Source organism: Protobothrops mucrosquamatus, unplaced genomic scaffold (assembly GCF_001527695.2).
Source record: "Protobothrops mucrosquamatus isolate PMUCROS unplaced genomic scaffold, P.Mucros_1.0 scaffold_242, whole genome shotgun sequence".
In the NCBI taxonomy this organism is placed as follows: Eukaryota; Metazoa; Chordata; class Lepidosauria; order Squamata; family Viperidae; genus Protobothrops; species Protobothrops mucrosquamatus.
Window position 1 is genome coordinate 334086 of NW_015386318.1, and position 12373 is coordinate 346458.

Here is a 12373-nt window from a genome sequence, read left to right on the forward strand (position 1 = left end):
GAAGTTGTTGGTATTATAACTTTATTGCAACTTTTAATATGGTCATTGCATTTAATCTATATGTAAAATATATCATGAGATTTCTTAGATTGGAAGGCATAGAAACTAGAAAGAAACAACACAAGTGACATTACAGATATTGCTAACTATGATTTCTGGCTTTTCTTACTTACTAGGGTGTTTTTGTTTTGGAGCTGCTGGTAGTTGAAGTTCACCCAACTACAACCGAAGAGGTTCTCAGCTTCTTAAAACACTAGCTGAGCTTTTGTGGTGGACATTCAGATTTAATATCATCAATTATTTCATCTCTATGAGCAAAGAATCCCTCGAGAGAAACCAAAATGGATGGAGATGGCCTTTTGAGTTGGATTGAATCATTGCCTTCTTAAGCCATAATGAGGTCTGCACGGTGTTGTCCTGTGTGACCTTGTCACATTGTGGTTTGTAAATCAAAGCTCATGGCTTAGCATAATGCACCAACCTAATAACCCTCTTCAGTGGATTCCATAAAACATGATGATGTGGTCTATGCAAACTCAAGTCACAGAAATGTCAGAGACTCTTTGGCCAGATGTACCAGCCAGCCTGTGTGGTTTTACTTCAAGGTAATTCCCTTGTGTACAGAGGGGTGACTTAATCTTAATTCGTCTAGTTTAACGAAGAGGAGGATGAGGGGGGACATGATAGCAGTGTTCCAATATCTCAGGGGCTGCCCCAAAGAAGAGGGAGTCAAGCTCTTCTCCAAAGCACCTGAAGGCAGGACAAGAAACAACGGATGGAAACAAATCAAAGAGAGAAACAAGGTAGAACTAAGGAGAGATTTCCTGACAGTTAGAACAATTAACCAGTGGAACAACCTGCCTCCAGAATTGGTGAATGCTCCAACACTGGAAGTTTTTAAAAAGAGACTGGACAGCCATTTGTCTGAAATGGTGTAGAGTTTCCTGCCTGAGCAGGGGGTTGGACTCGATGACCTCCAAGGTCCCTTCCAACTTTATTACTGTTACTATTACTAATCCCATAAAAATGAGAGTGTTGCTTAACAAATCTGTGGAAGTGAAGAACATTGAGATGACGATGGGAGGCTTTGGAAATAGCTGCGGATCTTGCTCAACCTCTGAATTTTTTTCTCGCCCGTCCTCCGTTTGGCGTTCAAACGCCTGCAGAGTTTCTTTAGCCCTTTCTCGGGGTCGTTTTGATAGATAGACTGCAGTTTGAGAAGGGAGATGTTGTGTAGGGCCAAAGTCCGCCTGGAGGGCTGGGTGAGGACTTTCTTCTCCCAGAGAGGTTGAAGGGAGGAGTAACATCTGAAGCTGGAACAGGCGATTACCTGCTTTTTTGGGGTCACGGGGATAATTTTCAAGAAGGTACAGAGATCCTTCAGAGCTAAGGCACAATCAGCTGCCTTGGTGCAGTCCAACTGTCCCCGACGATACATCTTGTCTAATTTTTTCAGTGTATAATTTGGGTTTTCAGGGAATTTCTCTCTGATGAAGGGCAAAACATCCAGGAAACCAAAGATGGACTCTTCAAACTGTTTTTCCTTGTTGATCTTTCGAAGGGCATCAAGCAGAGCAGGGACTTCCATGGACCATAACTTGTATCCCACAAAAATGGGCCTATGGAGGGTGCTGAGATACTCGAGGAACTCATCCAGTCCATCCACACAGACTTTGTCATCTGTGTTTTTGAGGCAAGAAATCTTGACACTGAAAGTGAGGATTTCTTCTCCAAGCGCGACCAGGTGAAGGATATTTCCTGCTGCAATGAAAAGAGAGACTTCATTGGACTGGGCTGATGGATGAAAGTTATGGATCTTAAAATGTTTCTCATACCTAACAAAAATAAGAATACAGGTAGTCCTCAACTTACAACAGCATAGTTGGTGACCGTTTGAAGTTACAGCAGCACTGAACAAAGTGACTTATGATCACTTTTCACACTTATGACCATTGCAGCCTCCCCACGGTCATGTGATTTACATTTGGATGCTTGACAACTGACTCACATTTATGACGGTTGCAGTCACGTGATTCCCTTTTGCGACCGTCTGACAAGTCAAGGGAGAGTCCAGATTCACTTAGCAACCATGTTACTAACTTAACAACTGCAGTGATTCTCTTAAGAAATGTAGCAAGAAAAATCGTAAAACAGGGCAAAACTCGCTTAACACGTTTCTCACTTATCAACATAAACGCTGGGCTCGATTGTGGTCATAACTCAAGGACTACCTGTACTAGGGAGCATGGAGGAAAAGAGATAAATGCTGAAAGAGCAAATGATACTGAAAATTTCTTCTTGGGTGCTAAATAAAAAAAGATTGTGATCAACTTTTGAGACCCAACATGTAGTAAGAACATTCCTCTACAGAAACAACTGAAGAAGAACGAATGATGGAGTCTTCTGGGGATACCTGCACCCCTGCAAGGCCATGGGTGAGGTGATGGGGTCACCCACTCTTTGTGGTTATAGGTCATTCTAGGAAACAGAAGATTGGGTTGACCTACTTCAGGCAAGATGACCACATTTGGCTCCCAGGATACATATGATCAGAAATATCCTGGAGACGAAGGCCACTTACACAGAAACTTGAGGTCAAAGAATATGATCTTGGACTCCAAGCTAAGATCTTCAGATGTGCTGCACGGATACTTCATTGGGCTTTTCTGGCCAACTGGTGATGTAGGATTGATGTCCAGAGGCAAGACTGAGGCCTGCAAAAAAGATGAACAAGCAGTGTGATGCTCTGGAGATCCAGAACTATTTGACTTGTCCCCTCTATCGTGATGATTTGGTAAAAACTGGAAGAATTGAACCATGAAGCTCAATTGTCAAGAGAAGAGTCTTATAACAACTTCAAGAACCAACAATATATTGCAGTAAATAAATTGAAGTTAAGATCTCCCCTTTCATGACAAGAAATCATATGAAACGGGCCAAATAACCTGTTTTCCCCATCTATGACTCGGTCAGTTGAGATACTGCTATCCCAGTCAACACAGTGAAAGGAGGATCCGTGAATCATTTCTTGAGGTGGCACAGATAGGTGTCCTCAAATTTGTTGGTCTACAAGTCATCGGGGCAGAAACTCATGAGGAGAATGCCAAGGAAGTGGCATTCTGGAACTAGGAGACTATGCCCTCACCCCGGTTTCATCGTCAGTGGATTTTTCTTCTGAAGAAACGTTCATCGAGGAGTTCTCTTCTGCCAAAGAAAGGACAAAAGTGAAGGAACAGCCACAATGAAATCACAATGAAAAGCTACTTCTATGACAACGTTCCATCAAGTCAGCATCAAGTCTTAGTGTCTACATAGATCAGGGGTGTCAAAATGCCAGCCCACGGACCGGTTGCATCATATGGAGGCCACCCGTGATATAGATGGACCTTCTCTGGCAGGTCCCTAACTTAGTCCTCCAAGCCTTTTGAAAGGACCCTCATTGGTCATGTACTTAGGTCTATCTACTTCAGGGGTCTTCAAACTTGGCCCTTTTATGACTTGTGGACTTCAATTCCCAGAATTCCTCAACCAGGCACACTGGCTGAGGAATTCTGGGCCTGATCTACCTGCTGGTTGTTCTCTTCTTCTCTTTCCTTCCATCTACTTAGCTACTAAGAGTCTTCAAATGCCACAATTTCTCTGGCATCCATAAGTAAACTAGGACTCCCATGCAGAAAAGTGAGAAGGGGAATTTGAGGCAGGTAATAATTGAAGTACAATTTCTCAAGTGAATAATTTAGGATAGTCTCTAGATCATACAGATCCTTTTTAAAAAAAAATAGTTTCAAGGAATATTACCACTGATCATCTTAAAATATATGGAATATTGGTTGGCCATATCTCCTCTGAATCATTTCAAACCAAACTTAGATCTCTTTGGGTTCAGAGAGAATTATATGAAGGACCATCAAACAGGGGTCAAGGTCAACTTAGCCAATATTTTTTTTTCAAATTAACGCCTACTCTATCTCTTCCTCCTTTTTTTAAAAAAAATTGCTTTGGGGTAATGTAAGCTTGCATTACAGGTAGACACCAGGAGGCCAGGTGAGTTCTAGTCTCACCTTAGGCATGAAAGCCCACCTCACAAGGTTGTTTTTTTAGGGAAAAATAGGCGGAGGAAGGAGTATTAAGTATGTTTGCTGAATTATTTATAAACATAATAAAGGCAGGGACACCAATAAATAATCTGTTACTTGCCATTTTTATAAGGCATTGATAACTGCTCCTTTAAATAATCAAAAGGTCTTTTCATCAATCATTGTATCGTGGCAGCTTTATCTCAGGCCTTCCTTGGAATGAACCTCACCCAGAAAAGAAACTGTCCTTCACACCTCCCAAAAAAGAGTTTCTATTTTATGCATGAACTGAAATGCTCTTGAAATTTCAAGATGAAGCATCCTGGATACAACGCTACCTGGATCAGATAAATCTGAGCAGCCATCAGCAATCTCTGGACCGTCATCTGGGTTTTTGTTGAGGCCCCCTTGACTTCTTGAGACAAAGCCACCACCGGTGGATCCATAACTGGTCCCTGGTTCATCCATGGTCAAACAGCTGCAAGACGCTACAGCGGAAGCATTCCATTCCTCATCAGTTAATGACTCAATTTTGAGAATTTTTGGATAGCTGTCAGTGTTTGTTTCCCCTTCAGCGTATTTCCTTTTGAGCGGTGACTTTCCCAAAAGTTCCTAGAAGGAAAAAAAAAAAGCCATGATGATATTCACCTGTATCTTGGTACAGGTAGTCCTCAACTTACAACCATTCGTTTAATGACTGATCAAAGCTACAACGGCACTAAAAAAAAAGTGACTTATGACCTTGGCAGTATCCCCGTGGTCACGTGATCAAAATTGGGATGCTTTGGCCACTGACTCGTATTTATGACGGCTGCAGTGTCCCAGGGTCAGGCGATCCCCTTTTGCAATCTTCTGACCGGCAAAGTCAAGGGGGAAAGCTGGGTTCACTTAACAACCACGGTACTAACTTCACAACTGCAGTGGTTCCCTTAACAACTGGGGCAAGAAAGGTCGTAAAATGGGGCCAAACTCACTTAACCAATGTCTCACTTAGCAACAGAAATTCTGGGCTCAGTTGTGCTTATAAGTCAAAAACCACTGGACGTTTTTAAGAAGAGATTGAACAACCACTTGTTTGAAATGGCATAGGGTTTCCTGCCTGAGCAGGGGGTTGGACTAGATGACCTCCAAGGTCCCTTCCAGCTGTTAGTCTGCTGTTCTGTTATTCTGTTACCACCTATACAGGAATGTACACAATCTAGTACCGTGGTGGCGAACCTATGGCACGGGTGCCAGAGCCGGCACTCGGAGCCCTCTCTGTGGGCACACGCACTGTCTCCCCAGCCCCACCTCCTCCCACAGCCCCCTCATCATTAGCCCCCCCGTAGGAGAGTTGCCCCTGGGCGTGGCCCATACGAAGCAGCAGAGCCAAGGACATGGTAGCTGGGCAGCGGGGACAAGACTCCGCCCTTGCGCCCCATTGCACGCAGATGATGCTGCAGGGCACGGGCGGAGGGCATGGCCACCATGGCGCTGCTGGGCTGCCCGGGTGATCTGTGGCAGGCCGTGGAAGTGGTGGGTGGCCCAGTGGGCAGGGCGAAGCGGGGACGGGGGGCAGTTTTGGGGCACTCGGTCTCTAAAAGGTTCGCCATCACTGATCTAGTAGAAAACCTGAATCTTCATTTTCAGGGCCAACGCTGATGTCTTAATATTTTGATTGGCAATAACATTTCCATCTGATAACATGTGCCGTAACTCACAAAACCTAGGCCTTTTAACAAACAAATTCAGAGTTGGAAGGGGCCTTGGAGGTCTTCTAGTCCAACCCACTGCTCAAGCAGGAGACCCTGCACCATTTCAGACCAATGGTCGTCCAATCGCCTCTTAAAAAACTTACTTTCCTTGACAAAGGCTCCTGATTTTGAGCTGCCACAGGGTAACATGCCGTCTGTATATAAGATACACATGCAAGCCTTCTCACCTCTGGAGGCTCTGTTTGAGCTTTAGCTGGATCGGCTTCTGAAGAAGAGAGAAAAATCAAAGGGTTAGAAAACTGGGCAGCAGAGTGAAAGACACAGTCGTAAAAACGTCATTCTACAGTTTCTGCTGGTTTATGCAAACACGGTCTCATCCAGAAAGCTAGGTGTTTGGGACCTTGGAAAGAGCCATAATAAATTAAATTCAGCCAGAATTACCAAAGTCGTTCCATGCCAGGACTCTAGCCCAGGGGAGTCTCCAAACTTGGCCACTTTAAGACTTGTGGACTTCTGCTCCCAGAATACCTCAGCATGGCTGGCTGGGGGATTCTGGGAGTTGAAGTCCACAGTCTTAAAGTTGCCAAAGTTGGGCTAGCCTCTTAAACTGGCCCCTGGTGTTGGTTTTGTAGCTCCAGATCCCCTGGGAAAGAACTGGTTGCACAAAGATTGGTCTACTGGGAGTAGCCATGAGCCTCCATGTTGTTTGTTTGTTTGTTTACCTATTTATTTATATAAAGTATTTTTAACCTGCCCCCCCTCTCAGAGAAGGGCTCTGGCTGACATAAAATAGAAGCAATCAACTCAACATTAAAATCAGAATTAATATAAAAGCTTTAACATGATAAAAACATTATAAAAATAGGCAGGGGAGGTGTTCTCCTGTGGGCAGCCAACTCCACGGTCGTGTGGGTCTCTGTGTTCCCCCAAGTAAGGCCACCCCATTTTCTCTCGCAAAATAGGGAACCCAGTTACTACTCCAGGTTAATGATGGTTTAAAGTTAAAATGGCCCTGGAAAAAATGTAAAGAAGATGTCGAGACTCTAGAAAGAGTGCAGGCAACAGCAACAAAGATAATCAGGGGAGTGGAGGCTAAAACATATAAGGACGGGTTGCTGGAATTGGGTATGTCTTGTTTAATGAAGAGAAGGACGAGGGGTGACATGATAGCAGTGTTCCACTATCTCAGGGGCTGCCCCAAAGAAGAGGGAGTCAAGCTATTCCCCAAAGCGCCTGAAGAAGCAACGGATGGAAACTAATCAAGGAGAGAAGCAACCTAGAACTAAGGAGAAACTTAGTTAGAACAATTAACAGTTAGAACAATTAACCAGTGGAACAACCTGCCTCCAGAAGCTCTGAATGCTCCAGCACTGGACGTTTTTAAGAAGAGACGGGACAACCATTTATCTGAAATAGTACAGGTTTTTCTGCCTGAGCAGGGGGTTGGACTAGATGACCTCCAAGGTCCCTTCCAACTTTATTATTATTATTATTATTACTATTATTACTATTACTATTACTATTACTATTATTATTATTATTATTACCCGTCCTCAAAGTTACAACCATTCCCACGATCATGTGGTCGTACTTTGGGTGCTTGGCAACCAGCTCACATTTTTGGCAGTCGGCAGCATCCTGCGGTCAACTGCCATAAATTCCATTTGCGTCTTTCCTAGTTTTATTTATTGATTGTGAAATTTATTTGCCCCCCATCTCGTCTCCGACGCCTCTGGGTGGCTTACAACACAGTCGGCGTCCGACAAGCAAAGTCAGTGGGGCAAGCCGGATTCACTTAAAGACCACAGGGGTCCCTTTAATGACTGCGGTAGAAAGGATCCTAAAATTGGACCCAGTTCCCTGATGACTCGCTTCATAAATGCATTGCTTAGCAACAGAAATCCCCATGGCGGTTGTAAACCGAGGACTGCCTGCGTATCTTTGCGAAACCTTACCTTCGTTTTTTGTCACTCTGTCGAGCAAAGTTTGAAGTTGGGCCTTGATTTCCAGGAAAGTCCTCATTTCGATTCCCCTTACCGAAGATGGCTGCTTCTTCTTGAGGTCCACCATGGACATTTTGAGGAAAGGATGCATCTCCAACACCTCCTGGCCAGAAGCGTAGAGTTGCAACTTCTCCACCAACCTCTGGCTGGATGTAATTCTCTTGACCACTCCCTTCGTCTCCTGCAGCTTCTTATTCACCTCTTGCACTTGGTGGCTATGATGGGCTTCTACTTTGGCTAAGAACCCTTTGCCCTTTTCTCCCAGCCACTGGATCATCTGCTCTATCTTCTGCTGGATCAGCTCCGTCATCTCGTTCCTCAACTGTTCCATGTCCATCAACAGTTTCTTAAGGCTGCTGTTGGTCTCGTCGTAAGTGTTCTTCTTCTCCTTCAGCTCCGTGTTCATGTTTTGCAATTCTTGCTTGCATTGTATTTCCTGGCTGATGTCACAATGTTGCTTGCTGTCCGGTAGGGTGGAAATGGCACACATAGGTTGAGAACATTGCTTGCAGTAGAGACTGGGGATCAAGAAAGGCAAAGCATATGATTTTTGACTGGAGCTGCTGTCCATCCCCGGTCACTTCATTTGCACGGGGATCTCAAAACTGGGTCTTTAGCACCCAGTCAAGTCACGTTAGAAACCTGAGCACCTTCAAGCAATGTCACAATCCCATTAAAGAGGACAAAACCATTTACCTGTTGAGTAATATTTGAAACTACTAGATTAAAACTATGGAGGAAATACACTATTTACACCATGGAAGATTGGGAGAAATGTCTTCCTAAGACAGGGGTAGGCAACCTTGGCTCTTTTATGACTCGTGGACTTCAACTCCACAGAATTCCTGAGCCAGCCATGCTGAGGAGAAATGGAGAGGTTTCCATGCTGAGCCATGCTGGCTCAGGAATTCTGGGAGTTGAAGTCCATGAGTCATAAAAGAGCCAAAGTTGCCTACCCCTGTGCTAGGAGGAGCAGATGGAGAATAGAAGTGGGATTCACGGCTCTATCTAAGCAGAGATTGGCCTAGTTCAGGGGTAGGCAACTTTGGCTGGCTCAGGAATTCTGGGAGTTGAAGTCCACAAGTCATAAAAGAGCCAAGGTTGCCTACCCCTGGCCCAGTTCAATCCAACAAGGCTTGAACAATTGTCCCTAAAGAAATATCCAGATTCATGATTGTCCAAGCTAAGCTGCTTCCCTCATGAGAAATTGGAGACTCCTCTGCAAGAATGAGAACTCATTGGGTTATGTATGTGTACAGTTTGAGAGCAGGCAACTAAATTTCATTTTTAATGTGTGCCATTGTGCCCACAGTAAAAAAAAAGACAATAACGGCTGTCTATCTATTTCCTGAAACTTTGCTTCGGAGGCTATTCACTCATTGCCTTACGCCACAGAATGTTGTATGAACTGGGACGTATTCTCCAAATCGTGCGGAGTGTCCTTGAAACCCAACTGGGACTTATTTCATTAGAGCTGGGGCCACTTCTCTTCTTCCCATCGTCTTGTTCTATCTTAGCTAGTTAGCTCAAAGCTTCTCTACGCCTCGCTCCAGATGTCTGTTGGAGCCACAAAGCTCACTGCTTCTTGCTCCAGATTCTAAAACCATCAGCTTTTGGGCAGACAGGAAGGCCAGCCAGTGGGCAACAGGGTGGTGGCTTAAAAGAGGTTCTCCAGTTTGAGAATGAAGCATAGATGGACAACCTACCTTAATATTTGGCTGCTATGTCCCTCCTTGGAACAAAACATGTTGTTGGGCATTCTGATGGTTGAAAGGAAGTCCTTGCAAGATTCTGCCTGGAAGTCCTTCAGCGGCCTGGCTTTGTGATTGTCTTTCTTTGTATATCTCTGGTGGAACTGAAAGCACGAGAGGCAAAGGAACTCTTTGCATCTGAAACACCAAAACTCTGCCTCTTTCCTACATTTGTTACAAACCGACTCTTTGCTCCCCGTGACCTTCTGGTAGAGATCAAAATTGACTTGGAGGTTGGCAAAGAACACGTTATCCTGCTTTTCAGGGGTCTCTGCAAGGTGGACGTACGGAGTTCCACAGATGACACAGAGATCGGGCGGCTTTTTTTCAAGGCACGGGGAGCAGAGATTGTGAAAGCAGAGCAGGAGTTTGGGGTGTGGGACCTCTAAGTGGCATTCATCACATAGGAGGAACTGTAACTCCTTATTCATCTCCTGTGGAAGGAAAAGATGTGAAAGGAATGTCTAGATTAACCCAACTCAGTTTAATGAATGCAACTGAAATGGAATAATATACAAGCAGGAAATGAAACGCTGCTAGCTGGAACGTGTAGGAAGTTGGGCGTGGTGGAGTACTTGTCCATTTTTCAGCCCCCTCCCATCAGACAATTTTTTTCCTCCATTCTTTCCGAGGAGGGAGGAGAAAGTCAACTGTAAACCAAAAAGCACACAAGGGACCTAACAACACAACTGGAATTAGCTTCCTTGTTTGGTTTCCTTCCAACGCTGTGGATTTGGCTTCACCTTTCGGTAGAAATCTTAGCCAATCTCAGCAGCTTCCAGATTGGCTCCAGCTGAGAATTCTGGGAGTTGAAATCTGGAGGATTGCCAGAAGTCCTGGAGAGTAAATCTTCAACCCATCTGTCCAGTGTTTCTTAACCTCAGCCACTTGAAGACAGGTGGACTTCAACTCCCAGAATTCCCCCAGATAACTGGCTAGGCCACTAAGGGGTTCCTGGGAGTTGAAGTCCACTCCTCTTTAGGAGGCTGAGGTTGAGCTCAATGGTCCAGTATCAACTGCTTTCTCTAGCTCTCAATAATTGTAAAGGAACCCGTGGGCGACCTTGGGGGACGAAGGGAAGGGAAGCTACAATCAAAGAAGAGAGGCAGGAACCCTCCGTGGCTCTTTGGTCAGAGGAATAAAATTAGGGAGGAACCTCTTGAATAAATCAACCTGCTTAAAGCAGGAAGCCCGTACCTTCCGACCTGCAAGATTCTGTTCATGTAGCCTTAAAATAAAGTAGAATTAGTGTCAACCCTGCAAACGAATTTGGCTGAAGCCATTTCCACCTCGTTTTCAGTTGCCACAGAGTTCGGAGGGGAAATGAGTATTTTTTTAGTTTTTTAGAACACAATAAAGTGTTCTGTGGGAACCAAGGTCATTGCTGACGCTTTTGCTAGGAAGCCCGCCAAAGTAATTAATTGGGGAATGTGATTTATGACATATTAGTGGGGTGGGAAATTAACTTTGTAACATTGTATTAACCTTTGGGGGGAAACTTCAGTCTTGGTTTCACTTTTGAAAGTGCCGGTACTTTGTAGCCAATAAATGTGTTCTTTAAGGAAATCTCCTGCCTTGGAGTTCTGTTTTTACTGGTTTCGTCTATCGGAACCATGACAATTAGTTCATGTCTTCCTACAGGTAGTCCTTGACTTACAATACTTCATTTAGTGACCGTTTCAAAGTTACCACAGCACAGAAAAAAAGTGACTTATGACCGTTTTTTCACACTAACGACCGTTGCAGCATCCCTAGGATCACTTGATCAAAATTCAGATGCTCGGCAACTGAGTTGTACTTATGATGTTTGCAGTGTCCCGGGATCATGTGATTCCCCTTAACGGCCGTGTTACTAATTTAACAAGAACTGGGGCGATCCACTTAAGAACTGGGGCAAGAAAAGGTCGTAGAACGGGGCAAAATCCACTTAGCAAGCGTTTCCCTTAGCAACATACAATTTTGGGCTCTGTTGTGGTCGTAAGCCGAGGACCCCCTGTATTTCCTGTCTGGTTTGGCTGCCACCCCTTCATTAAAGAAGCGAAGTGAAGTCTGGCTTTCCAACTGTGGCTGACCCTAACTCCTCCGGGCCCCAGCCATGCTGGCTGGGCTTCATGGGACATGTAGTCCTGACGGATCTGGAAGACACGGATTCCTCCTGAAACGCTCCGGGTGAGGCATACCCGGAAAAGCGCGTGTCCGTGAAGGAAGAAAATAAAGGTGTGGTGGAAAAGAAGGAAGGAGGGAAACTGGGTGGGGAGAGGCTGAATATGGGGGGGGGGGTCACGGATCTTTACAAGCCCTTCTCCACGGGGCAGCCCCCTGCCTCCCAAAGCCAGTGTCTTCCCTCTCACTCCGCAGGTCCCACTTTGGGACCAAGTCTTTTTTTGGGGGGGGGGCTTCTTCCTCTCCCCCTCCCCCTCCCCAAACTGGAGGGCAGTGTTCCGCATTCTGGCCCAAGTAAGTCTCTGCTCTCTCTCTCTCTGCTCCGGAGTTGCCCGCCCTCCGCGTTACTTCGGAACAAACCGCGGAAACCTTCCCCGACGCTTACCGTCAAATGGGAGGCGGACGGCTCCGGCGCCGAGGCGGCTCCTTCGGCCATCGCAGCTGGTTAGCAACCCGGGCAGCCGCCCCAACTCCGTCTCGTGGGGAGGAGGAAGCCTTCGTTCCCCGCGATCTGCGAAACCTAACTTTCGGTTTCCCCGCAACTCTAAGCCGCCCTGACTCGCGAGAGGCGGAAGCCTGTTGCGCGCTCCCACCCCTCCCCTCCCCTCCCCCCGTCAGGAGGATTCAGACGTTTCTCGGGTGGGGGGCGCTTCCTTGCAAGGGCGTGGGGGTGGTGGTGGTACTCC

General features: G+C 45.7%; 1 protein-coding gene across 1 annotated transcript; it reads right to left on the reverse strand.

Moving 5' to 3' along the window:
• Nucleotides 1-1006: 1006 nt before the first annotated feature.
• Nucleotides 1007-12123, reverse strand: LOC107300858 (protein PML-like). Its single transcript, XM_015830148.1, has 8 exons — nt 12073-12123; nt 9480-9958; nt 7726-8291; nt 5998-6035; nt 4415-4688; nt 3146-3204; nt 2582-2714; nt 1007-1761 (listed from the first exon to the last, which is right to left on the reverse strand). Exons 1-8 carry the CDS (start codon nt 12121-12123, stop codon nt 1040-1042), a joined length of 2322 nt encoding a protein of 773 aa, XP_015685634.1. The 3' UTR covers nt 1007-1039.
• Between the last annotated feature and the right edge of the window lie 250 nt (nt 12124-12373).

What these genes read in the sequence shown, in the direction of transcription:
- LOC107300858 (XM_015830148.1), bottom strand. Translation starts at nt 12,123, where the DNA reads ATGGCCGAAGGAGCCGCCTCGGCGCCGGAGCCGTCCGCCTCCCATTTG. An exon ending in CAGAGTGACAAAAAACGAAG is followed by an intron (nt 6,036 to 7,725) that starts GTAAGGTTTCGC and finishes TCTCTTCTTCAG; the next exon opens with AAGCCGATCCAGCTAAAGCT. An exon ending in CTCAGATTTATCTGATCCAG is followed by an intron (nt 3,205 to 4,414) that starts GTAGCGTTGTAT and finishes TTTCTTTGGCAG; the next exon opens with AAGAGAACTCCTCGATGAAC.